This window comes from Nicotiana sylvestris, chromosome 2 (assembly GCF_000393655.2).
Source record: "Nicotiana sylvestris chromosome 2, ASM39365v2, whole genome shotgun sequence".
NCBI lineage: Eukaryota > Viridiplantae > Streptophyta > Magnoliopsida > Solanales > Solanaceae > Nicotiana > Nicotiana sylvestris.
Genome location: NC_091058.1, coordinates 113,682,742 through 113,702,212, shown reverse-complemented (window position 1 = coordinate 113,702,212; position 19,471 = coordinate 113,682,742). Strand labels below are relative to the sequence as shown.

Below are 19,471 nucleotides of genomic sequence, written 5' to 3'. Positions count from 1 at the left end.
CAATTCTAACTTCTTGAAAGAGAGAAGCCAGAAAAACTGTACGAATAGAGTTCAAGGAGCAGGATAGCTTCATTCATTTACATAAAAATATTAAACAAAAAAAAAGCCTATTCTATATGATCATCGGCACAACTAATTTCTACACTAAAATTGTATTTAAAAAAAAAACAAACAAACTGTGCATTTGCTTAAAGTGAGAAGAAGAGCAAAAATAAAATAAAATAGTAAGTAGGAAATTAAACTTTTGGAAAATGAATTCTCAAATACTTTTCTATTACAATTTCTAAGCGACAGCATGAAGCTGGAGTCAAACCTTTGAACGCCTCCTTAAACCCTACTCCATTTTCACCCTTGAGCTGCACATCAAAGCTCATCCCCGACCCTGCTAAAGCCCAGAACAAATGTCTTCTTCCGCCGCCTTGCGCCACGCGCGCCACCTCTCAACCGCGGCTGCTTTGTCAGCTTCCAGCGCCACCATCTCTATCTCCAAAGCAAAATCAAAGCTCAAAGCCGAGCACGACCCAGACAAAGCCCTAGAGATTTACTCCTCCGTTTCCGACCGTTACATTTCCCCTTTGTCCTCCCGCTATGCTCAGGAATACACAGTCAAGCGCCTCGCTAAATCCCATCGTTTTTCCGACATTGAAAGTTTCCTCGACTCTCACAAGAATAGCTCACAAATTACTCAAGAGCCTTTTCTTTCATCCATAATTCGTTCTTATGGAGTCGCCGGAATGTTCGATCACGCGCTCAATATTTATCATGAGATGGATGATTTAGGCACCCCCAGATCAACAATTTCTTTCAATGTGCTTTTATCAGCTTGCGTGCACTCGAAACAATATGATCGTGTCCCCCACCTGTTTGATGAAATTCCTGTGAAGTATGGATTTTTACCTGAAAAAGTCTCATATGGTATATTAATTAGGTCATATTGTGAAAATGGATCGCCAGAAATGGCAATGGAAAGGCTTAAGGAGATGGAAGAGAAAGACGTGGAGATTACTACTGTTACTTTCACTACTATACTGCACTCGTTTTATAAGAAGGGGAAGATCGATGAGGCCAAAAGAGTTTGGAATGAGATGGTGATCAGAGGGCATGGACCAGATGTTGGTGCATACAATGTAAAGATTATGAACATTCAGGGTGGTGATCCGGAGGGCGTGAAAGCCTTAATTGAGGAAATGAGTGATGCAGGGTTAAAACCCGACACGATTAGCTACAATTACTTGATGACTTGTTATTGTAAGAATGGCTTGATGGATGAGGCGCAGAAGGTTTATGAGGATTTGGGGTCAAAGGGGTGCAATCCAAACGCTGCAACGTTTAGGACTTTGATCTTTTACTTGTGTAAGAAGGGACGGTTTGAGACAGGGTATAAAGTTTTCAAGGAGAGTGTGAGAGTTCACAAGATTCCGGATTTCAGTACACTAAAGTATTTGGTGGAAGGATTGGTGCAGAGATCAAAGTTGAAAGATGCAAAAGGGATGGGCAGGACAGTGAAGAAGAAGTTCCCTCCTAACTTGGTAAAAGCTTGGACCAAGCTAGAGGAGGAGCTTGGTCTGGCTAAACTAGAAGCCGGTGATAAGAAGGTCAATCATACTTGTTAGGCTCAGTAGTTGGATGGTGATGGATGATTTTGTTTGCTGGATGTGTTTCATACATTTCCATAATTTATGAGGGCTTTTTGATCGTTAAATTTCTCTTGTTTTTCATAAAGATGTGAGCTCACACTTGATAATTGGGTTCTACCATTTTTTATGACCTTTATAAAGTTGATGAAGAGCTGTACATGAAGATTGTAAGCCTACTTTTGGAGGATCTGCAAATGGTGAATTCTATGAGTTGAATGTCCTGTTAATCCATTGCTTTGTTCCTCTCAGTCTCTCTCAGATATCTTTCTCAGACGCTGTAATCATAACAGTAACTGGGTGGTTAATATGAACGTTTTGATCTCTCTTTTGTAATGCGATTAATCAAATATGTTGCCACAACTTTGACAAATAATGATGGTTTAGTGTTAGGTTCTTCCTCTACTAGTTAATTTTAAAATATTGAGTTGCTCTTTGAAAATTATCTAAATTGATTCTTGAAAAGAAAAAAACGACACTTTTATTGGGATGGAGGAAATAATATTTGATCTAGATATAATTGGACGTTATTATACAATTTTGAATGGTTTGATTGGCAAGTAATTAGTATGGAATTAGATATAACGAAATGTAATCCCTTTTCTCATTATTTGACAGATAAAGGATGCCCGATGGCGAATTCCTTTCATATAACTGACAAATTTGAAAGGGGAAAAGAACTAGCTGGTAAGTCGCGCATCTACGCTCTCATAGTTTATCTCTCGCCATCCCTTTCAATGCTTATAATTTTTTTTTTCGGCTGTCACTAATTGATCACGCCTTTGATGATTTACAGGCTTATGCCGATTATGGTCATAATAAGGTCAAATTTCTTTGGGTTTTGCGCATCAAAGATCAGTTTTTATTTTTATCATGGTGCAGCATTTTTTGTTTAGTACTTAATTTATTGAACAAAAAGTAGGGATTCACGGTGGGTCGCATGTGCCTTTACATTATTTTAATCATATTTCTTCTCTGCAATTTGCAATTGAAAAGTGCTTAATTGGCTCTTCCCTAGTCCCTACACATGGAGTTTGCCTTTTTTTCTTTTTTCTCCTTCCTCTTTTAGTTGGCCTGACTGATATAATAACATTTTCAAACCAAAGGTTAAGGTTGTGCGTTGCCCCATTCGGAAACCTCGTTGCTCAGCTGTCACTGTCAACTCCACTTGTTCGTTTCTATTGTCTATGTATAGTACTAATTAAATATTTAGTCATATTTTAGTGGGTTCATATGAGAATCATCAACAATTTACCACCAGATTGGAAAGTGCTACCTTTTCAAATCATGCTATCTGGGGCCGTGATAGTCGCTTTACAGTTAAAGCATCTCATCATGTACCTAATACACTACTGTGATCAATTGTATTTCCTATGTACGTGGAATGATACAGGATGGAGTAAATTTATGGAGGATACTTGAGATATCCATCTCTTTGTACTTTAGAACTTGAACTATAGCTGGGTTTTAAGTGATCTAAATTCTTTCGGAACGATAGCCAAATAACAGAGCTAAGTTTTAGGGTGTGTGTTAAGTTTTCCATGTTGTAAAAGGTGTAGAATATTTCACATGGTTGAGTGAATGAACTGCTGTCTCATATGGTTTTGGGTAATCTTCACTTCATGAGTTAACTTTTGCGGTAAAGTTAGTCGCAAACTTCATTTTTTTATATGGTATCAGATCTAGACCCGTTCCTATTCTTTGTTATGTTGTCCATGCTCCAAATGCCCTGCCTTGTGTGTAATTGAACATCTTTGTTAACTTATACTGTATTCTGTGATGCTTTCTAAGATCATAGATTTCATAAGACACAAAAGCACCTCTTGATTATTGTACAAAGATGAGATTTTCTTAAAAATAAATGTCGCAATAAAGTCGGCGCACATTATGGTCCTTTCTTTGTAGTAATATATTAGCAAGCACCTTCTGGTATAGACCTGGATAGCTGAACTTCATATATAGTTTTCATCTCTTCCCATTGTTCACCTGCATGCACAATGGGCTTTAACATGCGTAGAGGTGTTTAGCCCCTCATATCTTTTAATTTCAAGTAATGTTATATGGGATAGAAGGAGGAAGGATCAAGAGCACGAATAATTGCTTAAGGTGCAATAACTTCAATTTATTTAGCATCTCTAAAATGAAATCTAGATGTTCGGATATACATGTACGATACTATTGAAAATACAACTTCCAGGCTTATATTTCAACCTGTGGCGAACAATTGAATTTATACTACTACTACTACTACTACTAATTACACATAAGAGTGCAAATCTTATGTACATATCAACATGTCTAAACATTTGGGCCAATATTTTTATTCTGAGAAGCATGACCAATACCCGGACTGTGTCCTGCTTTGAGATCGTTTACGCTTCCTTCAACAGTGTGCTTTGGTTGATAATTTGCTTTTGGTCCTGAAGAAGAATGTCCAATACCTGGACTATTTCCTGTTCCTGTTGGTGTGTAGTTGATTTTTCCCATAACTGGTGAAGTATCACCAGTAAAACTTTGCCTCCCAAGAGTTTCTTTTTCCATCGTGTTATCAGCAGAGTGAAACTCGTGTTTCTTCAATGCTTTCAGTTGTCTTCCCTCAGTCATTAGAACGAGGTGGAAAGCAACTACTGCAAGAAGGAAACTAAATACACAGATATGTTTGATACATGCCATAACTAGAGAGGCAATTTCTGTAGAGGTACTTAAAGGTGAAATAGCTCTTTGAATGCTTAATTTTTTTGCTTGTGAAAGAAGCAAAGAGAACTAGACACCACAGGAGAGAAAAGTAATGGGGTTTCAAGTGTTCTATGGAGATGATATCTAACTTGGTCTTTGGGTGAAGAATGTTTTCTGTTGTTGTGGTACCTGTGTATATATAGGAACGAGAACTTTCCTATGCATGTAAGGTCATCAATATTTTATTACTCTGTACTTTTTCTAAAATTTAAAATTGTCCTCTTGTAGGAACAATTTGGATGGTTCATGGTCCTTCAATAAGTTTGGAATGCTTTTAACTTGCTTTGTAAATGGGTCGTCACTGATCTTTAGCACTGTATTTCGTTGTTACTTCTTTCCTAGTTCTTTTATGGTCCATCAGTGCTTCTTTCATTTCTTTGTCCTCTTTACAACTTGAGTTGCTGATATACATATATTTTTCAAAAATAGGATTTAAGTTATTTGATAGCAATTTTTTTTTACAACATAGTAAAATATAATATACTATCAGGCGATAGTAGATTTACTCTATTTTTCAGGTTATTATAGTTGCTATGAAGAGATATTTGTTGTAGGAAGAAGGATAAGCAGCTTAGTTTACTGGATCTAAATTACCCAATATTCTTAACATGGGGTGTAAATATATGTGAAAAGTTATTACTAAAGTTTTAATAACTATTAATTGTGAACCTATAATTATATTTCAAAAGTGCAATAAGTTCAATGGTAAGAAGTAAGAACTTATAAAATGAATTCATTAAGTTTATATTCAGAATCGTCTCTGGTCATAACTCGTAAGTCAACATTAAATTATGGTGTAAAAAATCTACATGATGTTGGTGCATCCAACTTACACTAAAAATATAATGCTTTGACCTGCTTGAGTCATGCGGTCGTTTGGCTGACAAGTATTTATTGCATTGTAAAGTGTTTAGACTTGTAGTAAGGCTGATAGTTGGATGTACAGTAGCCTCTCTTTTTGTGCATGCAGCTTTATTGTTTCTAAATAGCAAAGATAGCTAAAGATCTTCAGATTTTAGGCTTATAATAACAGAATTATGTTCAGCCGGCCGTCCCACCACCGAAATTTAAACTTGAAAGATTGGATTCTTTAGTACTTCCCACTTGTCTGTGCTTAATTTTTTTATCTGGGTGGTTTATATGCAAGTTCTGACGCTTTTCAGTACACAAATTTAAGTGAAACCCATCTTATTCTAGTTCATTTTAATTTGTTTATGGTACACTTATGCTTTTGAGAGAGTACTTCATGATTAGTTAGCTGTTGAAAGGTTAAGATTCCAAATCTTAGGTAACCATGATCATTCCTATTTCAGCTGTATCAAAAACCTGTGAAGGGCGGCTAAGGCCGTTTTGTTATAATCTGCTAAAAGTAGCTTTCCAGAAAATTAAAAAGCCTTTTCTGCTCCTTTTCTCTCTATGTTTTGAGCTCATTCTTATTTTAGTCCTTTTGTATCAAATTCGGCTGGAGAAGAGAACTTATGAAATGTAGAGTATTTCTTCTATTGCTTGCTGCATACTTATTTATGCTCAATCATAACTATATATGCATTTGAAAAAGATATTCTTCACATTGCTGTTAAATACAATTATATTTTCCTTTTGAATCTTGGGACTTCCCTTATAATGTTCATTAATTGCTAGTTGCTTCTCATTTGTTGGCTACTCCTATTCATTTTCTCTTTGCATTAGTATGAAATTGGAGCTCTATGTTTTCCTGGGATCAAATAATATTCTGTTGAAAAGTAAAAGCACCAAGATGCGCCGCACGCACGGGTGCCTTGGAAATATGATTTCTGCTTAAAAGAGCACCAACCACTAACCAAAAAAGTTGATTGCTAATGGATGGCTTAAATAAGCTATGGATAGTTGACTGAAACTAAGTGATCATTAGTCTAGATTTTAATTTGTTGTGGTCCTTTTCATTTATATCTTCCACACTTTGACTCTTCCTTTTCTTGTCCATAGTATTAATAAATTCAACTGTCATGATCACTTATCTTTTTTAGGAATTTTCAAATTGATGTGACATCTCTGATACTTTTACTTTCTAGTACTATACTATTAGTTTTATTTGTTTTAAGAGAACTGTTTTAGCTTTATGCTGATGTCGCTGGTTAATTTATTTTCCCTAATGAGGATCAGTTATATTGTGGATTTATGTTGTTGACCTTCTAGTGGAGAAGATGTCCAATATGAGATTCTAATTCAACAGGTCACATTCTATTCTTTTCTGCGTCTTTCATTTGTCATATGGACTGGAGATTTGATATAGAGTTTGGAGGAAATTAAGGGATAATAGATATGGCTGTGATTATGTTCTTCCTTGATATCCTTAGCTCTATTTAGCTCATCTTAGTCCAATATTATATGAAATAAAATAAAAATAAAGTTATTACTCTTGCTTCTGCTAGATAATTCAATTTTGCAGCAAATTTTCGTGGTTCTTCCTGAACTTCAATGACGGCCAGGGTTCCATGAATCATGATGGGTTTTTTCATGCTCAAGTAGCCAAGCTCCTCTTTTTTCTTTACCCCATATTTCTCTTTTCACTAAGTACCACCTCCTTTCTTTTTGTCTTTGATAGTGTTTTTTCTTTCTCGTTTTGGGTTATCATCTCATACTTTTTCCCCGGGGGGTGGGGGGGGGTGAAGAATATTTTGTCTGGTGAATACTAAAATTAATTTGGTAACTACAGAAGCCACCTACTTGTGAGGGCCCTAGCACTCTTCTTTGTCTCAAATAGGTTATTACTACTTGTTTCAAGTAAGTCAAAATAAACCAAATGATACCTTGGAAGTGGGATATGCAATTCATTGACTGTCCATTTCCTCATTCTCTCTATAAACTGAAATTGGGAAAGGGGATTCTTTCAATAAGGGCATCTTAAGTTGGCTCCTCGAGTCCTGGAAGCCTCTCTTTAGTGTTGGCCCACCAAATTGCAGAAGACATAAATGATAGACTATATTACTACTAGAAAACAAAGAGCATTTTGTTTCAGCTTTTGCTAGACTGTGATTCATGAGTGCTGGTGGTAGCTCAAATGGTTCTTATAGTATAAATCACCTAAAAAAGACGGTATAAAGGATCTTTTGCATGTCTTTTGAACCAAAAAGGTTTATAGATTTTTTAATATAGTAGTTGTTTTTACCATTATAATTCATCTTTCCTCCTTTTTCCTATTCTCAATTTAGATGGTTAATTACGCCTTGCAGTTTTTTTGTTGAATATTCAGAGATGCGCCAACTACCAAGGCACATGTTGGAATTTTGGAGAGAGTGCAGATTTTGACAACTATGCAGACATTTACCAAGAGATTCTTTTCCCACATCTTTGGGTAATTGCTTTACTCTTCTAGCCTTAGAGACATGGTATTTGCACTGACAAGGTTTTATATCTTAATGTAGAATGATAACATGTTGATCATGGTATTTACACTGACAAAGATCATCAATGAAACAAATTGAACGCGATGCGACCACGGTTTAATTAAGGGATAAAAATACAGTTAGAAGAAGGGGAAAAAAGAGGAACAAAAGGAAAGTTTTGGAAGGGAATTTAGACTGTCCAATTTAGAAGTCAACAACAATAACAACAACCACCCAGTAGAATCCTACTAGTGGGGTCTGGGGAGGATAGGATGTACGCAGACCTTACCCCTATCCCGACGGGATAGAGAGGCTGTTTCCGGGAGACCCTCGGCTCAGAGACAATAGATCCATAACCACAATAGAAACCAGAAAAATAGTATCAACATCATAAAATATAACAAATAAATAGAAAGGCGAAAATGTAAAATACAACAAAAATAAAAATCGCTATCAGCCTAATAAAATAAAAATTATAAAACACAACAAAAATCGCTAGCAGTCCTAGACAAAACACTATCAGACTAGCCGGTGCAGCTAGGAGAAACGCTCGACTACCCTCTAGCCTACAACCCTAATGCTCGACCTCCACACATTCCTATCAAAGGCCATGTCCTCGGAAATTTGGAGATGCGCCATGTCCTGCCTGATCACCTCGCCCCAGTACTTCTTAGGCCGCCCTCTACCTCTTCTCGTAACAGCCAGAACCAAACGCTCACACCTCCTGACCAGAGCATCTGAGCTCCTCCTCCGCACCTGCCCGAACCACCTAAGCCTCGCTTCACGCATCTTGTCATCCACGGGAGCCACGCCCACCCTCTCCCGAATGACCTCATTCCTAATCTTATCCATCCGAATGTGCTCGCACATCCATCTCAACATCCTCATTTCTGCTACTTTCATCTTCTGGATATGTAAAATCTTGACTGGACAATTTAGAAGTCAAGGAAGAAAAAGAATGAGGAGAGCATGAAGGCAGTGTCATGAATCAGTGTAAGAGTGTAACTGTGAGAGTGCTGGCAAAGAAAAAAATTCTCGACTATCAGCAGTTCATAATATACTGTTAATGTGCTAACATTATGTAAAGAAATACTAAAAGATGTCTGCAGTAACCTAAGCCTGCAGTGGGTTCTTTTCCTAATTTAGCATTTTGTCATAGAATTAAGTTTAAGGGGAGGAACTTATTTCTTACAATGAAATGAGATTTTATAATCTAAAGACAATGTGTTCGCATAATGTTAATATTTTGGTAGACCTCTTCATCTCTGTATAAGTATTAGACATTTTCGATCACCAATTAAATATAGTTCTATGCACTTCATGCAATTTCACTGTTCTCTTTGCTCATAGTAGGTTACAGAATTTGTCACTGCAATAAGTAAGACCGCATGTTATTAACTTGAATTTTTGAAGATTATGAACTAAGACCGATATTTTTATTTTGATTATTGTTAGTGTATAAATTGATTTAGACCAACTTAATAGAAGAATGGTGGACAACTTAACTTTACGAGGTAAAGAATTTCATCAGGAGTTGATATAGTGAGATGTAACTAATCATACTTTCATGCAATCGTATTAAAATGCCGTTAATGTAAATAAAATCTTAATTCCCAAAACAGAAAGCCTGTTTTTCCTTGAAGAACTTGCCAGGATCTTGGTCAAGTTTAATGTCTAGTGACTGTTTACTAATGCAAGTTTGGAACTGTGATATGAGCACTTATGAGAAAGTTAAAATGTATGTTTGTGTACTTCATGCAGAAAACTATAAACATAGTCCTCTGAACATTTTTCTGTTATGAGACTTAAATAGGTAATCTGCTGATATAATTAGAATGCCAAGATTTAATGTCATGATGTAATATGAATTACATTTATACATAGACATGAAAACCTATATCTAGCATAACAATTGATGCATGTAGCTACAGCTCTTAGTTCCCTTTAAGAGAATGACCAATCCCAGGGCTATGACCAGGTCCCGAAGGAGTGAAGCCATCGGCATGACCAGGGGGAGGGGGCTGAGACACTATCTGAACCGGACTTGGCGGTGTTGGTGCTAGCGGGGTTGCAGGTGTGGCCATATTGTCAATTAGTGCCTTCTCTGTTGCATAAACTTGCATGTTTCCATTGTACTGTTTCATCTTTTCAGTTTCTCTTTTGGTTAATGCTACTGTGTGAACATAGGGTTTAGAGGGGTCATTTGCATTCTCAAACTTCAAGTATCTTCCCTCAATAGATTGAATAATGTAAGGGAATAAGATCATGGAGAGGAAAAGGTTAGCAAGGATCAATTTGATTTGAGCCATGAAGAGAGTGATAATAGATCAGAATGCAATTGATGCTATTTGTATGCTTAAACTCATTCTCTGTAGCTATTTATAGATGGAAAGCAAGCAACATGAGGGCTATTGGGTCCTTACTAGTTGGAGATTCTCACATGCATTACACAAGAGGACAGAGATGTGTTGGAGTAACTTTTTTCATTTTATTTGCAAAATATGTATGGAATGTGTGGTAGAAGTCATAATGACAGCAGTGGCAGATCCAGGATTTGGACTTAATGGATTAAGCCTTCGTACCTACCACTGAATCCATGATAATTTTGAAATTATGGGTTCATAATTTAATATTTTTTTAAATAATTATCATATATATAAATTGTGTACATAGACACACACTTCGCCTAAAATATGACGAGGTCAATTGAACCCATTAAACCTATACTGCATTGCCTCTGAATGAGTCTTTTTCTCTGTTTTTTAAGCCAATCAGCCAACCATGCAAGATTTTATATCCCTTCTTTGCTGCCCTCTTTGCTAAGATAACTTTTTTGCAGAAGATTCAATTTCACAACATTTGGAGAAAGTTGAAAAACTTCATGTCATATATTAAAGGACATAAGTTAGTGGGCTAATTAGACTTCTGAGAGCCCACCCGTCACGGTATATCAAAATGTTGGCCTAATATAGTATAGATTATTTATTATTCATATATGCTCCACTGGTTTCCCTCTTTTGTTAGTACTTTATATTTTCAGTCAAGCATGCTCACTTTCCAACTGGAGAATCAATCTGATAATATTCTCTGCACTTTGTGGCCTACCTACTGTATATTACAATTTAGCTCTATTTGCTAGTGGCTGAAATTGATTAAGGTGAAAGAGTTCATTTGAGCTTGAAGATTTTGGTGGTAGTAAATTGTGCAAAGTTCAATCAGTCAAGATGAATATAGTTGCATACATTAGGGGATCAATTTCCCTTACTCCAACTAGAAACCTTTATTGGGCCAAGAAAGATAACTGGTTGGGCTACGTACAACTTTGGCCCAGAATCACACTGAAAAACTGTACGCCAACCTCCTCCCCCGCCAATCCCACTGATTTTCTCGTCGTTCGTTCTTTTCCGTTCACATAGTTGATGGTCCTATTGATGAAAGGGGAACTACCAGCTATGTCAATTTATAAGTAGCTTATTACGAAAATTGACCAATTCATTAAATATTACCAATATTATTCAAATGTTATCAATATTAGCCAATTAGCTATTTGTACCAAAAAAAAAGTCAAATTTTTGCTTTCTTTTAATAGGTGTTATTAGAATAGATTGGGTATCTTAAGGAGTTTGAATCTCAGTTTCGGGATGATTGACGGAGTTTTGAGGTGGTTTGAATTGAAAATTCGAACTAGAAGATGAAATATGAAAAAAAATGATGTGTATCACACTGTGTATTATTTGTGTATCACATATGTATCATATTGTATCAAATGTGTATCACATATATATCCATGCGTGTGTTATGCATATTTGATACATGTGTCGCAATTTTTTTTTGACTCGATTTTAACTACGAATTTGATATCAAATCACCTCCCATCTTCCTGAAAGTTTGTATATTGGCTCATCGATATGTTTTCAATAAACTTCAACCATACCCATTGAAAAAGTCATTTTTTGCTTAGATTTTTGAAATTTTGTATATATATTTCTTTGTATTTCGTCACCTTGTTTGCTACCTTATCTATGAAATTGTCTTTCCGTCTTGCATCTAATGTTGATGATCACACTTAAAAATATGGAAGGAGATCTTTACATGTGATTCTTGGAGAGAAAGAATCTTAATTATTTGGGTTTTTAATTTTTATATGTGCTTGGCTAAGTTTGATAAATATATGATTAATGACTAGAGGTTGGTAAGTTATTTGGGACATTTATGTAAGATTCCCTTGATATGAAAATGGTAATTGACTCGAATTGAATCTCTTCCTATTGTTGAACATTGCCCAACCTTTGTGAGGTAGGAAAACGACCAGTTTTTTAGAATTAGTATCAACGTTTTTTGTACTGTTTTATATCCCTCCTTAGCCACATCATTGATTATGTGTTTTATAAAATGATAGTAGTATATATTTTTTGTTTTACAAAGTATAAAAATAGTTTAGTGCGTATATATTTGATTTGCAAATCCTTAGTTAGCATTTCCACGATTGCACGTAAATGATAGTATTATATTAGTCTGACTTGCTGTAAAAACTAGCCCTCTTTGCTTCCATCTGTTAAAATCGTTAGTAGCAACATCCTGGAGGTTCTCAACCCGGCGTTTGTTAAAATGGTTAACAGCAAAATTTTCACAATTCGAAAATTTTGAAAACTGTCTTTCAGATCAATCAAGTCTTCCAAAAGTTTTAAATAAATTTGAAGGAAAATGACATCTTCTTTTTAGAAACTACTACAAAAATAAGTAAGTTTAAAATCTTTCTTGACATCTGAAAACAACGCTAAGTGGTCGTTTGGTAGCTGGTTAGGGGAAAGGTTATCCATGTAGTGGGGGCAATATAACTTATGCAATGTTTGGTAGCCATTAGTTATTTTGTACAAAATTCAGCATAACTAAGACCATGTTTGGTTACCATTTTACAATTCTACATAAACAATACATGTATACGTTATGAGTTAATCTATGTATTATTTATGCAGGGTAGAAGATGGAATAACTAATACTACATGTATTAGTAATACATGGATAAAATATTGAAATGTCAAATTTACCCCGATCATTTTACACAAAGGCTTATCAAACCCTTTGGAGAACTGCTAGGCTCTTCCTCTTCTCAATCTATTAGAGAGAAAATCAGTAAATAAGTATTTTACTTTAAAATTTATATAATGTATATCAATTTCTAATACAACAAACCAAATATTCAAACAAAATAATCCATGCGTAACTAATACCTGCATAACTAATAGTACATGTATAACTAATACCTGCATCATTCTAATCGGCAACCAAACGACCCCCAAGTGTAGTTCCGTCCAGCTATGCAGTAACCAGGAGGCACATGAAAGAAATGAAGATTTTTCAAACACACAAGTGTTCCAAAAATTGCTGCTAGGACCAACCAGAATCCTTACAAGTTTAACAGGTAGAATTTAACCTCCCTACAATGCATCTACTTTCGCAATTCAAGTCGTTTCTTTGTTAAATTACAGATAAAGGCAACAATAAAGGAACAAAAGGGGAAAACAAGGAGAGAAAAATCTTTCCTGCAGATCGCCTTTGGCACTGCCCAACTCTACTTACTTCACTATACACTTCAGTGTGGAATAAAATAGAAAAAACCTACAGATACATGAGAGAGTGAAACTTGGCGCTGTGCTGAGCTTCGACTGATTTACAGAGTCGAATGCAACAGGAAGCTTTTCCAAGTTGAGAGTATACCAGTCAGCTTTTGCAAGAAAAACAGTTGATATATACACCTCCTTCATCGATCAATGATAGTGAGAATATTTTTCTTTTTTATTAGATGATGGAGAAATCCCCCAGGACTAGCAAGATGGACAGTTAGTTATGATGAGCTTGCCACTCTACTCTTCTCCATGTAAATACCAAGCTTAATAGTTCGCAGCACAATCCAACTCGTGACGTGTGCCTAATCCACACATCAGGTGCTACGCTCTTACCACTGAACCAAAGCCCTAGGGACTGAAAGTGAGAAATTAATAGTCAGCTTGGACGAATCTCTCGTAGGCTGTTCCACTCAAGGTCTTGTTCACATCATCCCAATTCTTGATATGTTCCCTCAGTGGCCCGTTATGTATCTTAACTTGACGGCTACTTAATTCCATCTCAGGCAATCTTAGAAACTTGAGAACGTCTACCAATTTCTGTAATAAAAGCAGGAAATATGAGCAACATAGATGAAACAAGATTGCAAAATATTACTGTGTTAGACGATGGAAAACTTATTGGTTTCTCCAGCATAGCAAGCTATGGAAGTTGGTGATACAAAAATCAAATAAAAACGCCTTTACTTTTTTCGGAAAGGGAAAGTTAAAGAAGCTCGACTAAATTTGCAATTTGAGTATGTATTTAGTGAAACTCCAAGGAAGTATTGCAGGACAAAAGTAATTATAAGTTCAAGAATTTTAAAGAAGATTCCTACAGCTCGATTTCTGACAATATCTTCATAATACAGAATCATATGCCGAGTGCTGTTGAAGTATTCCAGTGCCTCACCGGCTGCTACCTCCATTTTCTTTAAATCCGTGATCAGCAATGTTGTGTTGATTTCTGGTTTATACTTTGCAAGAGTACCAGCCTAGGTAAATCAGCAAAGTGATTAGATTGTATATTATGTCCATGTGCCTGCACTGATAAAGAGGGATGGGTTCGAGAAGATACCTCGTCAGGTGAGTGCACATGAGACTTGTGTGTTCCATTCAAGAGTTTGGCATATCGATCATAGGAGTTCGAAAGCACTGAAACCATACGCCGCAGTAGATTCCTTCTAAAGAGAAATATAGCAGAAACACCTTTTTCATTGAAATATTCAACAATTTCCTTATGATGTTGTATCAGCCCCTGCAATGGTCATATATAAGAATCAGAAAATTCTAGCAGCCCACCGAAGCATTATTCACACAACTTGCTTTTAATGTGCTGAAGATGCGACATAAAAACCATTTGCTTATTTTATCACAAATAATATCCTAATCCATTCACGGTAAACTAAGTGTATCTTTACATGAAGTAAGAAACAGTACAAGGAATAACAACAAAAATAAAAAATAAAAAATAAAAATCACAAAAATTGATCCTGCAGGCAGGACATTCTGCTCTTTAACAAAGATCTCTTGTTAGCTATTAGCTACCAAAAGCCTAATTTCCTAACTTTTTTATGAAGATTCGGATTCCTATAACATACCTTGTGAATGTACCACGAAATTCAGTTTCAAATTGTATAAAGCTTAATATCATTGGAAGAACAAGATGACATCTTCAACAAATTTGAGAACTCCCACAGCTTGCCTCATATTGTAATATTCTTTCAGAGAAAAATATGGCAACCTAAAGGAACATCCAGATGTACTTTTTTTTTTTATAACCGTGGTGTAAGGGCCAGCTTGCGCGCACCTCGACTAATTCCACGGGATACCTGCCAACTCCCACCAGCAACAGGTACCAGGTACCAGGTACTGTCCATGGCTTGGACAGATGGGAAGAAATAACCTAATATTTTTTGTCTTCCGCTAGGGTTTGAACCTCATGGTTCTCCACCCACTTCATTGACCACTAGGCTACAGCCTTGGGTGCAGGAACATCCAAATGTACTTCTTTTCGAAATGTAAAGGAATTGCTCAAGGAGAAAAGCAAAGACCATTTCAGCCATGCATACTCTTTCTTTTTGTGTCACACAGAGTTGAGTACTCACATTCTCACCAGCTGAACTACTAAACCCCGAAGAATTGAACATGGTTCGTTCAATCTGAACTCACTGTTTAAACCTGACTTTGATGCACGATCAAGTTGAACAAAAAGGGCACTGGTTACAAGTTCCTCAGAGAAGAAACTAATCCTAAATGGATCTTCACCATAAATTATATTTCTATGATATTCGTCGAATATCTGAATTTCTAACAATACAAATTGTGATTGGACGATGGAAAAACCTTTTGATACAATTAGAACGGACGGAATCCTATGGCACCTTTTTTTTTAAGAACCATGGAGATAAGAATCCATTTAAACAATGAACAATACAAAGATACAGTTCTCAAGAGGTCACATCAAATGAGCATCTACAACCGTCTTCTCTCCATATACAAAATGCTAAAATGATGAATCATATCCTGCGAATATATTTTACCTTTAGTCATATCCTTCAATATAAGATGACTTTAACTGTCTCTTTCATTAACTAGAGAAGCTTCTCCAAATATATAGTGATATTTTCTTCTATTAAAAAATGACAACAAAAACAACTAGCAGTAGGAAGAAGAGATTTATAAGATTCAAACAAATCATCAGGAGAGAGAGATAAATTTAGATCAAATTCTTTATGACCATTACAAGAAATAGAGCCTTCTTGCAGAATTCTTGTGTTTTACGCAAACACATAATGCTTCTTGTTTACAAGGAAAATAATAATTTAAAAAAAAAAAAACCAATACCTTTGTGAGTGATAAGAACAGTTCTATACATTTATTTTTATTTTTATTTTTGATAAGGAGAACATAATAACAGTTCTACGTGAAAAAACCATCTCTGATTAGCAACTTGAAGTAATAGATGTGCTTATAGCCCTTTTCATATCTCAGATCAATAATTAACAAAAAGGTACACATCATTTATCACCAATTAGTCTTAACAGCTTGGTGAAGCTTTCCCAGTTTCACGAGAGAAGGCATACTCTCCTGATGTTTGTATTTTAAGTACTCTAAAATTGTCAAGCTTAATTCTAGAAGCTGTAATAGATAAATGTACTTTTGTCCAATGCTTTAAACAGCTTGAAATAAGAGAAATGCAAGGTATACACCAATATAACGGGTGCAAACGCTAGTAACTACCCCCCTTTTTACTATTAATTTTTCCTGATAAGTACATAACCTTCTATGCTAGGCATCAAGTAAAAGAGAGCTTTTCCCCTTTCAAACTGACCATCAGGCGCCAAATAGTAAAATATTTACTTTGGCAACTGGGAGCTGTACTGCTGTTAACAAAGTTCATACGCTGTGAATCTTAAGAAGTTCAATACATAGAACCTTTTAAGGTAACAAAAAATTATTACCTGATTAAGCATCCACTTGAAGCCAACTGCAGCTGAGCAGTGATTTTTGGAAGCACTTGTCAAGAAGTCCAAATTGTAAACTGTCTCCAATGTCCTCAGGATTGAAGAAGCATTTTCTCTCCTATCTTTGACAGAGAATATTTCACCATTGGAGCTTACATTCATATGACTATTCAATAGTGTCTCGAACCATCCACTCCCAGACCTCTGCATTGAGAGAATGGCAAAGAGTCGTACAGGATTACAGGCACATTCAGCCCTGACAACAGAGATGAAATGAATATAGGCAAATTCGTGTAAGACGGAAGCTTAAGACTAATCCGAAATTTCTCAAGTACATACCGTCTAAAGGTTTTCGGCTTGGGATAATGCACGTATGGCATTTGGGATCGATCAATGTCATAGTTATGGCAAGGCCTTTGTATGACTTCAATGTTCAAGTATTTACTTGTTTTCTCGGTGCTAGTTTGTTTCAGACAAATTGAACATATATAAATACCAAAAATCAGTGTGAACACTACTACAACCATCCTTAGCAATGCTGGAGATTTCTTGGGAGGTTTTATGATGATACTATCCTGTCATTCAAATACAAGCCAGTAGTTAATGCAAACGATCAATGTGAAAGTGGATAGGAAAAACGTGAAGTTACTAATCAATCATTTTGACTAAGCAGGATACAAGTTTCTTTCAGGTTTAATTAGAATAAGCTTAAGTAAATGTTTCACATAAGGAACAAAAGATAAATAGAACCAAATTGTTAAGAAAGGTGACTTTTTTTTTTTAAAAAAAAAAGAAGAAGATAAAACTATCCATATTGGTAACAGTTATCGGAAAAGCAGCAGGTACTTCGACATAAAGCAACTACCACCGGCACAAATTAAGAGTAAAGATAAGATAGATCAAACACATGTCAACCGATTACACATTATTCTACAATTCACATTCGGTGGAAACTGGCCAAAAATAGACTCATCCTCTGAAATTAATGAAAAAGTAGAATTTATATTTACATTGCAGCTTGCAAGCTCAACATATCTGCTAAAGTTGACAACTTTTTATTAGAAATTGGAAGAAAAAATAGAAGAGAATGCAAAAAAAATTTCCACTGTACAAATAATTAGTGAATTTGGCTAGAGGAATATAACCCCAAGATATGTTTGAAGTAGGGTTCCAGCTTAAGCAAGAATGTAAAATTTTTTAGCTGGATCTCTGCTTAACATAGGCACATGAATTAGAAGGAAGAACAAGAAAAGAAAGCTAAAAAGACAAACCTTTGTAAAGAAACAAATTTCCTCAGCCATTATTAGCTTCTACTTGCAATAAACCGAACAAAAATCAGAAGGGTCTTTGTAGAGAAACCTCAAAATCTTGTATTCTACATTCACAGTATACTCAGCAGGCTAAAGACCCCTTCAAAATGCCTGGTGTTATCAGCTCTATGTAATGGAAAAGCGGGCAGAGAGTTTGAGCAAAGTTGCTCGTGCAAAACAAAGGACATTAAAGCTCTAGCTTCAAGAACCAGACTTGTCTATTTTTGCTGGTTTACTTGCTTCTTTTGCTGGTCTTTTTCAATTCTGATTTCATAGAGTGCTAATGACCCCAACTTTGTTGTGTTGGGTTGGGTATATTACTTGTCATCCTACATCTAATATGGTAAGTACTTTACTATTTAGTTTATTACTCCTATGTTTTAGTTTTTGTTTCTCCTTTTTTGTCATTGTCCCTATCCAATTCATAAACACTATTTAGAGACCGTAATAAAAACACCTAAATTTCTGGCATGCTCAGGTTAGGTTGATGCCACCCTCTGACTTGACTTTTGTCTTGTTTCAACTTTACCCCACGTATTTGCCAATATATTTTTTTTAATTTAATTTTTATGTATTGTATATAATTCTTACATTATTTAAAAAGTAATAATCATAAGTAACTGTACATAACAAGTAGAGTGAGTAACTGAAAGATGAGTTATATTATCTGTTACGATATATTAATTAGTAGTAGTATATAAACTTTGTATACTACTAGTTAGCAGACTTATGTTATAAAGAGAGATACAATTTCATATGTATATATGTATATGTTTTTAAAAAATAATGATATACTAATAATGAGCACCTTATAAACAAAGCATATTTAAGTGTACCGGCGACCTTCAAAACTTGGATCCGAGATAGAATCCATGTTTTTTCCATCATCTCACTTATATCTAGCACTTTTCTAGAATTTGCTTCTTTTAAGAATTATCTTACCTTCCAAAGACATTTCTTTGTCTTCTCAATCACAGAAAAAACCAACAAAGTGACGTGGAAGGAAGGTGGAAATAAATACATAGTACCAGTTAGTTTACTTTTTCAATTCCACTATATATGTCCTCTTCTGTTTTACTTCTAGTATGTTTTAGATTTTGTACTTTTCTTTTTTCTTTCATTCATTTCCCTAGTTTTTGTTTCTTCATAATTTCCAAACATGGGTGGTTGGTAAAGAAGTGTCACAAATCGTTAAACTAATCTGTTGGGAGTTGGAACTGGAAGAAAAACAGGAAAAATTTCTTCAGGCAATGCAATCTCCTAATAAATTTTAAATGGAGCTAGATTTTACTTTACCTCGTAACGGTGTTAGAAAAGATTTACTTCGGTGTAAACCAGCTTTAAACTCTTTGGGAG

The 19,471-nt window shown here is 35.5% G+C and overlaps 3 protein-coding genes across 17 annotated transcripts; 1 reads left to right on the top strand and 2 right to left on the bottom strand.

Moving 5' to 3' along the window:
* Positions 1–269: 269 nt before the first annotated feature.
* On the top strand, positions 270–10,365 carry LOC104241783 (small ribosomal subunit protein mL103 (rPPR7)-like). Of its 15 annotated transcripts, none has more exons than XM_070168151.1 (5): positions 270–1,595; positions 2,253–2,321; positions 2,431–2,457; positions 7,603–7,704; positions 9,714–10,365. In XM_070168151.1, the coding sequence occupies exons 1-2, from the start codon at positions 402–404 to the stop codon at positions 2,286–2,288; spliced, it is 1,230 nt and encodes a 409-aa protein (XP_070024252.1). In that variant the 5' UTR covers positions 270–401; the 3' UTR covers positions 2,289–2,321; positions 2,431–2,457; positions 7,603–7,704; positions 9,714–10,365. The 15 variants fall into 15 exon arrangements, with proteins under 15 accessions (XP_070024252.1, XP_070024249.1, XP_070024251.1 ...); XM_070168148.1 differs by having other exon boundaries at positions 7,583–7,704; XM_070168150.1 differs by lacking the exon at positions 2,431–2,457.
* LOC138885432 (precursor of CEP6-like) lies at positions 3,933–4,307 on the bottom strand. Its single transcript, XM_070166380.1, has one exon. The coding sequence runs from the start codon at positions 4,305–4,307 to the stop codon at positions 3,933–3,935; it is 375 nt and encodes a 124-aa protein (XP_070022481.1).
* A 2,742-nt stretch (positions 10,366–13,107) lies between the features above and the next one.
* Positions 13,108–18,463, bottom strand: LOC104241785 (uncharacterized). Its single transcript, XM_009796733.2, has 6 exons — positions 18,077–18,463; positions 17,145–17,380; positions 16,803–17,061; positions 14,417–14,596; positions 14,178–14,333; positions 13,108–13,899 (listed from the first exon to the last, which is right to left on the bottom strand). Exons 1-6 carry the CDS (start codon positions 18,104–18,106, stop codon positions 13,732–13,734), a joined length of 1,029 nt encoding a protein of 342 aa, XP_009795035.1. The 5' UTR covers positions 18,107–18,463; the 3' UTR covers positions 13,108–13,731.
* Positions 18,464–19,471: the final 1,008 nt, after the last annotated feature.

Excerpts from the sequence above, each read along its gene's own strand:
- LOC104241783 (XM_070168150.1), top strand. The coding sequence starts at position 402 with ATGTCTTCTTCCGCCGCCTTGCGCCACGCGCGCCACCTCTCAACCGCG. Across the intron at positions 1,596-2,252 it reads TAGAAGCCGGTGATAAGAAG|ATAAAGGATGCCCGATGGCG; the intron begins GTCAATCATACT and ends ATTATTTGACAG.
- LOC138885432 (XM_070166380.1), bottom strand. The coding sequence starts at position 4,307 with ATGGCATGTATCAAACATATCTGTGTATTTAGTTTCCTTCTTGCAGTA.
- LOC104241785 (XM_009796733.2), bottom strand. The coding sequence starts at position 18,106 with ATGGCTGAGGAAATTTGTTTCTTTACAAAG. Across the intron at positions 14,597-16,802 it reads TCAAGTGGATGCTTAATCAG|GGGCTGATACAACATCATAA; the intron begins GTAATAATTTTT and ends TGACCATTGCAG. Across the intron at positions 13,900-14,177 it reads ATATTGTCAGAAATCGAGCT|AAATTGGTAGACGTTCTCAA; the intron begins GTAGGAATCTTC and ends CTTTTATTACAG.